The 15736-nt window shown below is 44.0% G+C and overlaps 1 protein-coding gene across 2 annotated transcripts in view; it reads right to left on the bottom strand.

The window, feature by feature from the left end:
• MED13L (mediator complex subunit 13L) overlaps positions 1 to 10343 on the bottom strand; it is a 208159-nt gene extending 197816 nt beyond the window's left edge. Inside the window, exon 1 of one of the 2 annotated variants that reach the window (XM_081123215.1) lies at positions 10166 to 10343. In XM_081123215.1, coding sequence (XP_080979341.1) covers positions 10166 to 10237 — 72 coding nt within the window. In that variant the 5' untranslated portion in view covers positions 10238 to 10343. The remainder of the gene's footprint in view (positions 1 to 10165) is intronic. The other variant, XM_081123214.1, reaches the window with a different exon arrangement.
• Positions 10344 to 15736: the final 5393 nt, after the last annotated feature.

Genomic DNA, 15736 nt, shown 5'->3' with positions numbered 1-15736 from the left:
TCCCATTCAACGTCCACCACCACTGCCTTTGAAAATCATGATCGTTCTCTTTATTTTTATGTCAGCGAAAGCAAAATTGTATTGCTCACTTAAAGCACATATAACATATACATTCATGACTTAAATGTCTAGGCTTCATGAGAAGTAATCCTGGATCAAAATTTAATTTGTTTTAAATGCACAAAATTTTAAGAACGATGGGTTACACAGTTCAACAATTCTAATGTGTCTATGTAAGAGAGCAATTCTAGAAAGGCTTTTTAAACACATTATTAAATGTAATAGCATTTAACACACTCCTTTTTCCTCAATTCATTTCTCATAATAGTTTCCATATCATCTTGGATTATCTCCTGCTTTGAATTTCATATCCCATCTGCTCATTTAAGATTCACGTCTGTCCAGTTTCTGGAATATTTGTCACTTTAGTCATTAGCATTTTGGGTAATATAGCACTGGTGTGTTTTCTCTAAAGTTCAGAATTGAATTATTTTAGAAAACTGATGATTTTAACATCACCATTTCTTAATCTAAATTGGCCTGTCCTCGCTTCAAATTTTCTACCTAACAAAAATTAGATTTCAATAAGTTTTTGTACAATTTTTTAAAAGTAAACCAAGACCATAAATTAGAAGTGCTCTCCTACATACCACTTCAGTAAATATTCCCAAGGATAGACTCAAAGTTGCCAACTAAGCTTCCAAATAATGTCCTTTCCACTCCTCTCTAGCAAGCCACATCCATCCATTCCTTCAAGACCCAGTTTAAACTCCCCTTCTGAGTTTTTCCGGCTACAAGGTACTATGTACCACCTGTCCATGTTGCTTTCTCTCCCTCTGCACTTACAGCATACCATCTCACAAGTTAAACAGCACACGCAGGGCTTTGTTCCACATAAGACCCTTAGCCCTTTGTAAGCCTAAACCACATTTAAAACATTTCTGATGTATGTAGAGTATTCAAAAGTGAATTATATGTCCTAAGTTTCTCAAACATAACATACAAAAAATTAACATTTCTAAATTACTAGTTTATTGGTTACCATCCTATCTCAGGCCTCACCACCATTTCCTTTTTTATTTCACTGGGGCTCAGAAGTCCTCATTTACCACACAAAATAGGAGGTAGAAAGCTTGTCTCTAGTGGGGAGTAAAGAAGAAAAGGTAAGGAAAGAGCTAAAGGGCAAAGAAATATAAAATCTTTTCCTGATGACATCATATGACCTGCCACTATTCTCAACATTTTAATGAAAGTATCAGCAAAGAGGAAGCAGCCTGCAGAAAATTAAAGGAAAACCTACTTCAATCCTTACTCCAAAACTGTTGTAGCTTCACACAGGCCATCCTCGCCTCTCAACACTCCCAAGCCTCTTCTTCAGAGAGCAATCCTCTCCTAGGCCTAGAAGAGGGCTGAGAGCCTGGGCTGTCCTCACACACAGTGCCTAGAGCCAAAAAGGGTTTTAGGAGTGCCTGCTCTGACTGCCAGCACTGCACAGTCAGAGGAAAGGTGCTCCTGACATTCTAAACAGGAACAATAAATGTAAGTTCAAGCCCATAAAAAATGCTGCCATAAATAGCACCTGAGTTCTCTAGCACAAGTATTTAAGTACAATACAATGTAAATAGGCTAACCATCATTTGTAGCAATAGAAGAGCAGCTTTTTATGTGAAAACAAACTTAGAAACTAACTTTTTCTAATATTTTATAATGCTCATAACCACCTCCATGTAAAATTCTACATCTCTAGATAAAAACTTAGGACATTATTCATATTCAATAGGACTAATACAAAAACTACAGATTTGTGGGGGTGGGGGGGCTTTTCTTCTTTCAACAAGGTCTAAACCATATTTTTAGATATAGTGACACTACTAAATGAAAAACAGAAATTAGCTGGTAGTTGAGGATACATACTTTGTTCAAAACAGAGTAAGGGTTGTGACATGTATGTCAGACTAAAAAGTGATTTAGTCTTTAAGAAGAAAAAGATATTTATTAAGTACTATTTCTGACATTCCCTGAGACAAATCTCAAAATGTTAATAGAACTGCTATTTAAAGTTCAAAGAGCACTCCAGAGCTGCCAAGGAATTAATAGCTTAAACTACCAAATAAGAGTCACAGTTCAATTTCCAGTCTCAGCCAGTCATAGCTCAGAGTTGGTTAGAGCAAAATCACCCAGCATATTAAAGATACCACGTAACTATGAATCATATACAAATGAAAAGTTGTAAAATCTAAAGATGAATTTCAAGTTTTTCTTCTCAATCACAGCTTATTTATGAGGACAGACACAAGAACAACAATTTAATCTTCTGCTCATCCAAAAAAGAACAAGTACAACCTAACTGCCACACATAACACAAGCAATTTTGCCACTCCAACTTCCTGGTTAACTGCCTAGGGCTGGTCTACAGCTTTAGTTGTAATTTGCTAGAAGTCTCTTCCTATTGAAGAACATTATCAAGTCATCCAAAGCGCTTTCCTTAAAAGGCACTCAAAGTGATTTTTCACACTTCCTGCCTTCCATATTTCCATCAAGTTTACAGAAGGAGAAACTGAGGCAAAACAAAACAAAACATTATGGAACCAACTTGAGTGGTCACTAGTAAAAAAAAAAATGAATACCATTCAACCTTCCCTATTACCAGTTCACTGCCCACAGTACTGGATGCATGGACAGTGGTCCTGTAACTAACTGAAGGCTGAGCAAAAGCTCTCCTCTACAGCCTTCAAAATGGACATGAAGGCATTCTGGATCAAGCCCCAAACAAAATCTCCAACAGGCTCCAAAGCCTATAGGTTGCCTAACACTATAGAAAATCTAAATACCAACTGAATTTCTATTCCATTGAGGTCCGATTAGTATACCTCTTGATCAGTTGGGTTCTCTTTAGTATTTTCCAGAACTCATCTAAAATATTACCAAGCCACAGTACACAAATCCTAAATAATATATATTAAGAACACAGACCTAAACATCTAAATAAGTTCAAAGAAAAATAATTATGATCAGGACCTACATAGTCAATGAGAGCTCCCTTAAGGAGAAGATGAAGGAGAGAATAGCTGTCCAGCAACTGATTCCTCTAACCAATAGCCCAGGAGCACAGAGCTGAAAACGCAGACGTTGGGACAGGGCCACCGCCCTGCAGGACCCCATCCACTTACCAGAGGCAGACAGAGGAGGTACACGGGAGGAGCAAGAGTGACTAGTTCTACCTGTGGGAGTCGGGGAAAGCCTCACGAGGAAGTGACATCCGACCTACTTAAAAGATGAGCAGGGCTGTGCCAGGCACATACACGTGTAAAAGAAAAGGGAAACACCACCACCAGGAGGTGGCTCCTGAGTCAGATACACCAGACACACGTATGTTTTCCTTACTTCTCTCTGGGACACTGAAATTCAATCATGAGAATTGCCCAGACAAAATGTTTTCACACACCAATTATACTCTTTTGAATACCTTACTTATTAGCTCTCAAATTAAGCCCAGATGGATTTAATCATCTTTTACTATTTAATGAAATAATGTGGAACTATGTGAAGAAGCTTCATGTGCCTTATGAAAAAAATACTTCCTCAGAAATGTATCAATGTTCTCTGTGGTAAAAAAAAAAAAAAAAAAAAAATCACAGTTTTCATAAAGTTTAACACCCTTTTAGATGATCAGTCTGAAATTGTCACTCAGTATTATAAAAATTTCTGTTCACAATTATACTTTATTTTAAACAAATCATTACCTCAAATTTAATTTTAATATCAAATGCCTTAAATGTATCCAATTAATGCAATAATTTAATACAAGTTAAGACAATTATTACAACAAAGAGGTCTAATGCACGGCCTATGGACACAAACAGCATGGAGAAGGCACAGGGGGGGGGGGTAGATGCTGGGTGGAGGGGACCAATAGAGGGAAAGGGGACATCTGTAATACCTTCAACAATAAAGATAAGTTTCTTTTAAAGAGGTGTAGAAAATATTTAGAAAAGAGTATTTACCTACAAGTATACCTCATTTTCTTTATCTTCCCCCTGCCATTTTTAAGTTAACATTACAAATTCAAACTATGCAAAATAAAGACACAAATGAACTTTTAATATAATCAACGCAGGAGGTGCCTTTAACAGTAATGGAATTTCGTTGTACTAGAAAAAGTACAAAATGTAGGGAGCTGTCAACGAGGGCTCTGTGCTGTTTCAGAGTAGTAGAAACACAGTTTTAATAAGGTTCTACCACAATTCACCTAGAATGAGAAAATAAACACTCATAAACACATGTAACAAACCAGAGTATGGAAACGCCAGTGGCAAAACATTTTCCCTTGGACACCACTGATTCTCCTAAATCTCATCCAGAAAGAAAAGGGGAAAAAGTCATCTCCTTTCCCAGACTGAAACCTAAAGGATACTTACTAGCTTAAAAAAGGAAAACAACTCTACTCCAACAAAAATAACTAAAACATGCTAATATAAATTCGAGTAAAACAGGAGTTCCTATAAAAGAAGAGTACCACAGCCAATTTATGAGGACAGAACCTATTCCATACTACAGATGATTTTAAAGATCAAATAACAAAACAATGTAGAGTAGAACTGTCTCTGAAATAAACAAACACCAATCACAACACTTTTAGAGAAGTTAAAACTATTTTTATATCAACTAATGCAAATATAGAAAACTATGCTGATGTACACAAGTGACTTTATACTAAACAAAAACTGGGCAAGCATACATATTTCATTCATGCAAATGAGTCTGAATTTACAATTCCTCGTTTATGTTAATATTTACCAAGATTAATAGAAAATCACCTCCCCTATGTAATGAAGTGAATTCCCCCAACAGAACAAAACTAACACCTTCAAATCTTTCAAATAAACAATAAAAGGATATACTATAAAAGGAAGTTATCTGTACAGGACCAGAAAGAAGTTAAATAGTTCAAGAGAGTATAAAAAAAAAAAAAAAAAAAAAAAAAAAAAAGCCCTAAATCCCAAGAACACATTACAAATATTGATTCATTAATTCCAAAACTCTAAGCAAGTCCTATGAAACATACGTGCATGTGTGTGAATTCTTTTTCAAACTATTCCCCCACAGCACAACCTGAGACTACCCAATTACCTCACTTTGCAATGCATTAAATGTAATTTCTCGAAATACAAATGTTTGTAAAATGACAAAATTGAAATTCTGGTAGATAACACTACACAACACACTAGTTTGGAAAGCAGATTGGCACATGGTACATTTTAAACAAATGACACCGACCGCAATGTGGGAGAAATGGTTTTCTCCATTTCTAACGTATGGCTGCAATGCACAGTTCAGTAATAACAGCGCCTAGTGTTCAACTATATTACTGTTTCTCATAAACTTGTCTGATCTCCCTCACTGGCTAGCTTCTGTGAGATAAATGTATCACCCACTTTAGGAGGAAAAAGTCAGTACCTTCTACTACTAGTGTGAAGGAGGAGAGCATTGTTATTTTCTTCTATCAAAAATAAGTCACATCATTTGAGAAAAATATCTAGTCTATCTTTGAATCAAACGTGGAGAGACAGTTGAACTGACTGTTCAAAAACAAAAATCCAAATAAACAATCTTACTATTTACATTGAGTTTCATCTTAATTTTAAATAACTTGACAAATAGAACTACAGAATGTACTTATGTTTTACAAATGGCTATCATAACTTATAGCATACAGTACACACTGGTGACAGAGTATCTTTTTTATTAATCTCAAAAGTAGAGGAGATCTCTGAAAATGTTTGAGGAATACATAACTAGGCTAAATTAGCCAGTGAACAAAAAAGATGAATCAATTTTTCCATACGTAATTAATATAATCCATACTATACCTTAATGTTACTCAAAGGAATGCTTTAAGATACTATTTTTCCTAATAAATACCTAATACAATCATGAAAAATATGACCAAAACATTCTAAAGAAAGTGCTAAGCTACCAAAGTACCTGGCATAAACTCGATGAACACTCATTGTCATAAGGCATCCCCTACCTTTATTCTCACAAGAACAGACCCAACCTAACTTCCTCTCAATGAGCACTTCAAGCAATAATACAGCAACATATTTAGTAGCATAGCATTCTTGGGTACATTATTTTCTCTTTAAAATTATGAACCCATCACACGTACAAATGGCTCTTTAAAATGGTCCAGTAAACTGCTACACTATGCCTTAAATTGCTGTCTATTATGTACTTAAAAATATTTACTAGCAATTGGAGGTTAATATGGCAACTATTACCATGTGGCAATTATTGCTATTAAAAATATATAAATACTGTAACACCATGTGCTACTAATGACAAAAGGCTAAAGACAAAACACACATTAGCAAATTATAAACATTTTCATTAAAGAAAATGAACCATCATGGGGGGGGAAAGATGCTTTAAATGTAAATATTAAAATTGGAAATAGGGATGAAAAAACACCCAGTATATTTATTTTGGCACTTGAGAAGATTAATCATTCCCTTTTCCTCATTTTCAATTGATAGTCCCCACTTGGTTCTAGCTCAAAAGAATAGATCTCAAAGTTTCTACATTTACAACTATGTTCCCTTTCTGCAAAAAATAAATCTCTTAAGAAAAAAGGAACCAGGTCACCAACAACTTAAAATACAGAATTAATGATTCTTGATAGGAATTAAATACTAACGTGTTTATGTGTGTTTCAATCCAGGGAGGAAGAATTTGATATCATCACCCAATTACCCCACAGTCAGGGAGATTCTAAGCAAATAAAACAACATGAATGTGGAATATACATACCTAAGAATTAGACTGTCTCATGTCAAAGAGCATATACTTAAATCTAGTTAAAAGACACAAAATTGCTTTTCTCCATATCACCTCAATAGAGAAACATAAAGAAACAAAACTAAAGATATACTTACATCTGGAAATTATAAAGTGTCTTCCCACAAGGGTGCCTTGACACACCATAGTGTACACTGTTACACTTTCCAAAAAGGCAGATTTAACACACTTAACTGAATTATAACTGAGTGATGTAACAAGAGTCTCCCAGAAATGTGACGGACAGCATGAGAAAACAGTTTTGAGTGACAAAGGCACAGCCATGCATGCATTTAATGCAGTAGCTACAAATCTCACAACAGTAAGAATAAGAAACATATACAATGACCCATATCATGTATACACAATGGCATTTTCTATTTAGGAAAGGGGGCAGGGGTTGACAGAGAATTTAGGAAATCTGACACCACAGAAACTGATGCAGTAGAAAATCAGAAAGCAAATAAGTAAAGGACCAACAAAAAATCTTAAGGCACCTGACCGCAAAATCAACTTTTGCTAAACCATAATGAACACCTCAAGGGAATAGAAAATAGGTGGGTGATTAGTACGGTACAGACTGTAATCCCTAGTTTATACGTCAATCCACATTAATATGAGTATCTAGTTAAATTCTCTATAAACAATACTTTGCTCAAAAAAGCTGCAGGCCAAAAAGAAAAATATATGCTACTAATAACTACATGGACGTCTTACAATGCATGCTTTATTTTGAACAAGTGATGATTTTATCTCCTTTAGAATTAACTGTTCTATACAATGTATTTTAGGGGACATATTTTTAACATTCTAGGTTGCTGCTGTATGTGATTTTCAAGAAAGATTCTCAACTTTGAGCAAGAGTTTATAATGGTCAGCAGCTAACAGACGTGCAAGTGTTTAATTAGCACTTATTCACTTGATACAGGAGAATGTAGGTATTTTTAAAATTCACCCCATGCACTTCTGCAGCTCTGCACTTCCACGTTGCTACCTAAAGAGTAATTCTGTTTAAAAAATAAAAAAAAGCATATTCAAAAAGCAATGCCTGGTTTAAAGAGGCCCAGGAGAGGAAAACCCAAGGCACAAACCTTTAGCTGGTCACAAAGCAAAGACTCCTCTTCCCACAAAACTGTTTCTTTATCCAAAAGAATCTCAAGCATCTTATCTCTATAACATTGTCATCCTCACTTAAGCTTTAAAAAAAAAAGATAAAGGACATGATATGTCCTAAAGACTAGCTACACACGTAATGTACTTTTCATTCGTCTACAAAACCTACTGTATAGAAATCAGCCACATATACACAAGCCATTACCAGTCAGCATGATATATGGTAATTCGGAGGATCTCTCTTCACTAATATTGGTCTACTTGGTTATTTTAATTACCTGTTAAAGTGTCAATGTGGTCACCAGACGCCAAACAAAAACCATTTTAAATACCACTTAATCAATACATTTGCTAATCTATGAAAGTCCCTGAACCTGACTGATACTAAATGACAGACTAAAGGGGAGAAAAGAGGAGGCAAATGAGTTTTATTGCCATATATCAAAACATCAAGGGGAAATTATCACAGCACTGAGAGGAAAAATCACAACTTATAATTGAATTCTAAGAGTAAATGTCTTAATAAAAATGTTGGGGGGCAAAACTGACCTGACCTGATCTCACTATAGTGAAAGGCAGGGATACTGTGTTACTCAGTGTTTGTAGATAAAAATTGCATGTTTTGATTTTTTTATCTGCATAATGAAACATACTTAATAAAATAACACATTTGAAAAGTTGGCAAGAAGCAGTATTTCTCCACTAGTCCTAAAGAAAAAAAAGCATCTATGCTACCCATAATTAAATGTAGCTAATTACAATTTTAACACTAAATTATTTATCCAGTGTAAACAAGGATTAAGAGGAAACAATGTTTTTATCTACAGCAGAGGTTACAAAAAACAATTTCTGAAAAGCATGCTGTCCAAAAGGCAGTCCCCCCCAAAAAAGGGTACACAACTTAAAATAAGTTGTTTTTTTAAGGCTAAATTAAACAAACCGTTCAGCCAATTTTCCAATTATATTCTACGCTTGAAACATAATTGCCTTACATCTGTTTACAAATCTTTGCTCAATATTTAAACAAATTCGAAGTCTCCCGGGCACATAGCTATACATACAGTAACTCATGCACAAAGCACGTATTTAAAGACCACGCACTGCAATTATTAGCCTAAACGCCAGGTTTAACAACGTGAATGTTTTCAGAGCTCGGTAATACGACCCAATAAAAAGCAAAGATGGCATTTACCACCAAATGTCACTGCCACCGCCAGGGAAGAGTTGCCGGAGCCCTATGCATTTTTAATTTCGGTGAATCTAGACGCCGTCGTCGGGTGCCAGGCTTCCAGAACAATTGACACCCTAACTGCTTCAAGATTAAGGCAGGCGATTCAAATCCGAAGGAAAAGTTGTCAATTATCAGAGAGGGAGACCGAGAGAGGCGAAGGCAGATAAAAGCGATGTTATCCAACCGCCCAGCTTGTTGCTTTCTTTTTGTGTGTGTGTGTGTGTGTGTGTGTGTGTGTGCGTGTGTGTGGATTCGTCGTTCGGATAGAGAAAACAGTTTTTAAAAGACACAGGAGGAGAGAAAGAAGAGAAAGCTCCCTCCGCCTCCCGTCGGCGGCGCGGCGGCCCTGGCTCTCCGCGTAGTAGCCCCGGGAGGCGGGCGGCTGCCGTGTTTACAACCGCGGAGCTCGGGGCGCAGGAGTCCTCCACTGACACAATCACGTTCAATCAACTGTTTTCGGGCGAAATTGCAGGTGTCATTATGGAATTTAAAAAAAAAAAAAAAAAAATTCAAAAGGCAGGCGGGCGGGCAGGGCAGCCGATCCGACCAGGGGGGAGAAGGCTGCTGATCGCAGACGCGGGCAGCACAAGGCAAAGCCTTTCACATTTGGGGGGGGGGGGAGAGAGAAAGGGGGGGGCGGTGTAAAGGGGAGGGGAAGGGGGGTGTGATTGCAACAGAGGGTGGGCGTTCGAAGTGCGACCCAGAACCAGCAGCTTTGAGACTTCCACATGCAAATTCCACGCCGAGCGCCGCGCTCACAAATGATTTTTAAAGAGCCAAATAAACACTGGATGGGATCCAAGGCGAGGGAGAGACGATCCAAAAGGGGGAGAATCGGCCAGAGGCGAGCGGCGGGGAGCGGCGAGGGAGGGGCGAAGTCCCGGCGGCGGGAGGAGAAAGTTGGTCGGCGGCGGAGGTCGGCGGCGGAGGTCGGGGACCCCCCCCCCCCGGCCCGGCCCCCCTCCCCGCGGCCCCGCTACTCACCAGCGAGAAGAGGTTGGAGTGACAATCCTCCAGGCTCGCCCCGTTCGCCACCCAGTTCGCTGCCGCAGTCATGATCCTCCGCGAGCCCGGCCGCCAGAGCGGGGCATGTCGGATCGAGGGGTCCGAGGCGAGGCCGGGCCGGGCGGCGGCGCCTCGCCGGGGAGCGCGGGGCGGCCGGGCCGCCGCCGCCGCCGGGGGAGGGCGCGAGGGCCGGCGGGCGGGCGGGAGGCGCCGCGGCGACGCCGCGCCGGGGGCGGCGGGCCCGGGCCGGCGGGGGGGTCCGCGGCGGCGGCCGCGCGGCTCCTTCCTGCTCGGGCGGCGGCGGCGGCGGCGGCTCCCGCGGCTCCGGCGGCGGCGGGGGGCGCTGTCCGCGCGGCCCGGCGCCCTCCCCGCCTCTCAGGGCCGCCGCTGCCTCCTAGGCTGGCGCTGCGGGCCGGCCGCCGCCTCCGCCTTCCCTGTTCCTCCGCCGCCGCCGCCGCCTTGTTTATCTCCAGCCACCGACTCCCCCTCGGCCCCCGCCGGCGCGTGAGGGGAGGCGAGCCCCGGAGCCGCCGCCGCCGCCGCCTCGGAGCCGCCGCCGCCGCGGAGCGCGAACTCGCGAAGGGGGGGGTGCGGACGAAGCCAGCGGGCGACCCCGGCAGCCGAGCGACGTCCCCTCCTTCCTCTTCCTCCCCCACCCCCCCCTCCTCCCCAGTCAGCCTCGCTTCTCCTCCCTCCCCGGGCTCGCTCGCTCTGACAGCAATGGCGGCCGCCGACCGCGGCTCGGCCCGCCATTGGCTGGCGCCGCGTCACGTGACGGGCGCGGGCCGCGCGGGGGGGCGAGGGGCGGGCGGGGGAGGGGCCGGAGCGGCGGCGGCGGCGGCGGCGCGGCGGCGGCTCGCGGGCGGCGCTGCTGAGCCGACAGCCGCCAGCTCCTCGGGCCGGGAGAGGGAGGGAGACGGGGAGGGAGAGAAAGAAGTGCGGGCGCCGCGGCCCCGGCGGGCGGCGGCCGAACGACCGAACGACCGACCGACCCACCCACCCGAGGCTGCGGTGGGCTGCCCCGCGCGGGCAGTGCGCCCCGCCCCCTCGGGGGGCACAGATCTCTGCGGGGCGCGACCGTGAGCCCCGGGAACGCCGGTGGCGACCGCCCCGAAAGGCTCGGGCTCCCTCGCGCGGGCCCCGGCCCGGCAGCCGGCCCCGGTGCTCCCGCGGAGGTCGCGCTAGGGTGTCCGCGTTTTGCGGATGGGGAAACTGAAGCACAAAGAGATTCCGCCACTTGCCGGGGGTCGCAAAGCTGGGAAGAGGAGGCGGCGGACTTCGAACCCCCGCGCCCACGCGCCGCGAAGCCCGGGTGTTGCACCGGGTTTTGCGAGCCTCGCCCGGAGAGGTCCGTGGTGAGCGCGCGCGGTGTGCGGGGCACTGTGCCCGGGCGCAGGGATGCCTCCAGCGCTTACTCCCTGCAGCGTGCGCTCACTCACTCATTCATTCATTCATGCATTCATTCATTCATTCGTGCATTCATTCCTTCCGCGCATAAATCCTCCCCGAGCTCCTGCTATGTGCCAGAATGCGTTACCAATGCGCTACGGCAGCCAGGCCCCGTACTAGGGCCGCGCTGGGTGCAGACCCTCCCTCTCGGCTCCGCTCATTCCGTGCAAACGTGTCCTGAGAGCACAGGGCCTGGGAGTCCAGAGGAGTGGCAGCGTGGAGAGGCTCTCCCAGCGCTCAGGGCTTTTGCGCCTTGCAAAAGGGGGGGGGGGGAGAATATCTTCACGAATAAGCCCTCCAAGAGCCAGCTGTTTTAGGTGGGTTGGACCGAAAGAGAGGAGAGTAGAAAACCGGAGGAAGATGGAGTGTAACAAAAGGAGGGAAGTCTGATTCCTGTTCATTGAGCTTTGGAACTACCAGGAATAACTGCCAAGGCCGAACGCACGAGCGGCGTGTTAATAATGTGTATTATTATCGTAGCGGACGCTATGTTATAACACGCCGACACTGTTGTAACGAATATCCTACACATTATTTCCATAACCTTCAGCATGAAGAAGATACTGTTACTGTCTTCTCAGAAGCAGCAGTGACCTCAAGTCTCAGAAGTTGCCCTGACATCTCCAAGCCCTCCAGTTATAGCTCAAACCAGGCCTGTCTAGCTCCAGGGTCTATCTTATCAAGGCTGAATCCAGAAGGCTCCAGGAGCAGATGCCTGTAGTTGGCTTGGGCAGAACTCTGGTTGTGTTGCCTTGGCCCACACAGTAGTCCTTCCCTGGGTACGACTTCACTTTCTTCGGTTTCAGTTACCCACAATCGACCACCATCTGAAAATATTAAATGGAAAAATTTCAAAAATAAACGATTCATGAGTTTTAAATTGCGCACACCGATCTGAGTAGTATGATGAAATCAAGATCTTGTCCCCTGCTCTGTCCTGCCCAGGACGTGGGTCATCCCATTGTCCATGGTGTCCATGCTGTCCACTTGGTTATCAGGCTTGCTATCAGAGAGAGAGACCACATTCACATAACTTTGATTACAGTACACTGTTATAGTTGCTCTACTTTATTATTAGACGTTATTGTTACTATCTTACTGTGCCTAATTTACAAGTTAAACTTTATCATAGGTATGTTCGTGTAGGAAAAACATAGTATCTACAGGGTCTGATACTACGCGTGATTTCAAGCATCCACTGGGGGTCTTGGGCTGTATCCCCAGTGGATAAGGGAGGACTACTGTTGCTTAATTCTCTGAGCTTCATTTCCTACTCTGGGAAAAAGGCATCCCAATTGCTGACCCAGTGACCTCAGGCCAATGTTGTGCATTTCTATTAAGAGATGGTATTGGTGACCGTGTTTAGGAAAAAAAAAAAAGCCAAAGCACTTGATCAGCATGCATGGTGTTACTTAGGCCTCAGCAATGAGACGGTGCGATGGTCCATCCTATCTAGGTGTATTTACATCCTAGGAGGCCTTCATCCTACACTAAAAGTCTCCCACAGCAACCTAAGAGCAAAATAGGCAAAGGACATGGTCAGTTTAGAGACTAGGAAAGGCTTTTAAATATATTAAAAGATGCTCAATAATACTCTTTGCTATGGACTGAATGTTCATGTCCCCCTAAAATTCGTTTGTTGAACCCCTAATCCCCAGTGTGATAGTGTTCGAGATGGGACCTTTGGCGGGTAATCCGGCCGTAAGGGTGGAGTCCTCAGGATGAGATTAGTGCCCTTATAAGACGAGAGAGATTGCTTTCCCTCACCCCCCCAAGCAAAGACACAACCAAGAAGAGAGCTCTTACCGGGAACCAAATCAGCCAGCACCTTGATCTTGGACTTCCCAACCTCCAGAGCTGTGAGAAATAAATGTCCGCAGTTTAAGCCACCCAGTCTGTGGTAATTGGTTATAGTAGCCCAAGAACACTAAGACACTCATCACAAGAAAAACAGAAGCTAAAACCATAAAAAGTATTGACAGTGTCCTAAAAGCTTAGGCAAACATGGAAGGAAGCAGAACGCTTACACACGGTCGGTGGGCATATGAATTAACACCACAACTTCGGATGTCAGTTTGCAGAATACCAAGATTTATAATGCACACACCCTGTGACCCAGCAATTCTTCTAGGAGTTTACCCTCCAGAAATCCTCGTACCGATGTATAAAGACCCGTGTGCCAGGGCATGAGCTGTCGTCCTGTTAGAGAAGCAACCTACGTGTTCATCATTTCAGGAGTAGTTAGTTAACAATATAATTTAATCCCATGTAGCCATTAAAAATAATGCATTAGCACTGTGTGTCCTAATTAATATAGGCTAATCTCAAAAATAGATTATTCACTGAGATATCCCTGGAAGTTAAGGAGACACTAGTAACATCAGTTGCCTCTACAGACAGGAGTCAGGATGCCTGCGGAGGGGAATTATTTTTCATTATATTGTTTCCTTCCTTCCTCCCTCCCTTTCTTACCAAACGTGTCTATTACCCATTCAACGCCATGAGTTAGGAACAACACAGATCAATAAAATTGAAAACAAAGTAATCACATGGCATCCTAAAATTAAATTTAACAGCAAATAAACAACACAAGACAAACTAAAAAAAAAAACCAACCCTCGTCTGAGGACATTTCCTTGGCTGTCGAAGCCAAGGCCCCAGGGTGGAAGGGAGAAGGCCGAAGTGTGGCACGCGATTGCCTTGGCACGCGATTGCCTTGGCACCTGAGTACAGGGTGGGAGCCCAGGGGAACAGGGTTCTAGTCTCAGACGGGCCGCTGAGCAGCCCCGTTATCTCAGACAGTCCGCTGTACCTCTCCGGGCCTCAGTTTCCTCACGTGTGACAAGGGCAGCCGGGGCCATCCTGCAGTCATTTCTAGCAACGAAACTCATTGACTCTGCACAGTTGAGATGACTGATAAAGTTCCGCGGGGTTCTTACTCAACAGAGAGAGCGAAGGGAGATGATGGGAGGCCTCGGGAGATAAGATGAAAGGCAAACAAAACAAAAACCATCAACCGACGGCTAGGAAACAGCAAGGCACCGGGGCTGCAGAGGCCGGTTGCCTGCGTTGGGGGGCTCACGAGAGGCACCCTCATGCCTTAGTTTCCCCCGTGGTCAGAATGCCCGCTGCCCACACGGGAGGCAGACGTTCCCCTCCGCACAAGCCTCAGATCTCACTCTGAGAATGACAGGTTAGTTCCCTTTCACGGTCCCCAGGTGCGATGGCAGAGAGAAATGGGAGCAAAAATAGGACCGGAGGGGAACCACAGGAAGCCGCGGCAGCTGCAGGGCGGGAGCGTGCCCTCGGAGTTGAAGAGTGTGGTTTCCGAGCGCGACACACCTGGGGTCCGACGCCTGCCCTGTGGCCTGCTAGCTGTGCAGGCTTGAGCAGGTCAGTCAACCCCGGGCCACCCCCCACCCCCCATTTTTTTCCTGCGCAATGATGTCCCTGAGTGACAACAGGGAAAGTTCTTAGCTCAGAGCCGCCCCCCCGGCAGCGATGGATAAGTTAAAACACTCAGGGTCGCCTGTCCCTCCTTAGACAACAGAAAGCGGCACCCAGTCACATCACTTGGAGGTTTTTTCCCTTTATCCTAAGCTTGACTGGATTTATTTCATCGCAAATAACAAAGTAACAAGATGCGAGCAGGAACAAGTCAAGCAACACAGGAGTAAGCCAAGGAAAAGGGAGTCCCCGCCCCCTGCCCCGCCGAGATCACCGAAGTTAACAAATTGTTGCCGATCCTTTCCCTCCTTCCTCCGTGCTCACAGCAAATAACACAATTCAAACGCACATTCCTAAGGGGCTTTTTTAAAACTATTTGTGAAGGTGGGACCGTGTCACATATAATTTTGCAGGCTGCTTTTTTTTTTTTCACTTAACACTTTATCACAAATACATCTACCTCTAGGCCTATATATCTAGACCGAGCTCATTCTCTCATTTTTTGTATAATGTTTCATAGAACACCTGTGCCGCAATTTATCCAATTACTCCCTTATTCCTGGGCATTCGGCGGGCCCCTAGTATTTTTCGCCTCTAAATAAGGGTGCAGTAAATATCTTTATCCATATATCCTTATGTGCTGGCGCTTTTATT

Source organism: Miniopterus schreibersii, assembly GCF_964146895.1.
Source record: "Miniopterus schreibersii genome assembly, chromosome: 20".
Classification (NCBI taxonomy): domain Eukaryota; kingdom Metazoa; phylum Chordata; class Mammalia; order Chiroptera; family Miniopteridae; genus Miniopterus; species Miniopterus schreibersii.
Note: the sequence above shows the minus strand (reverse complement) of the source record. Positions and strands in the feature narration are given on the sequence as shown.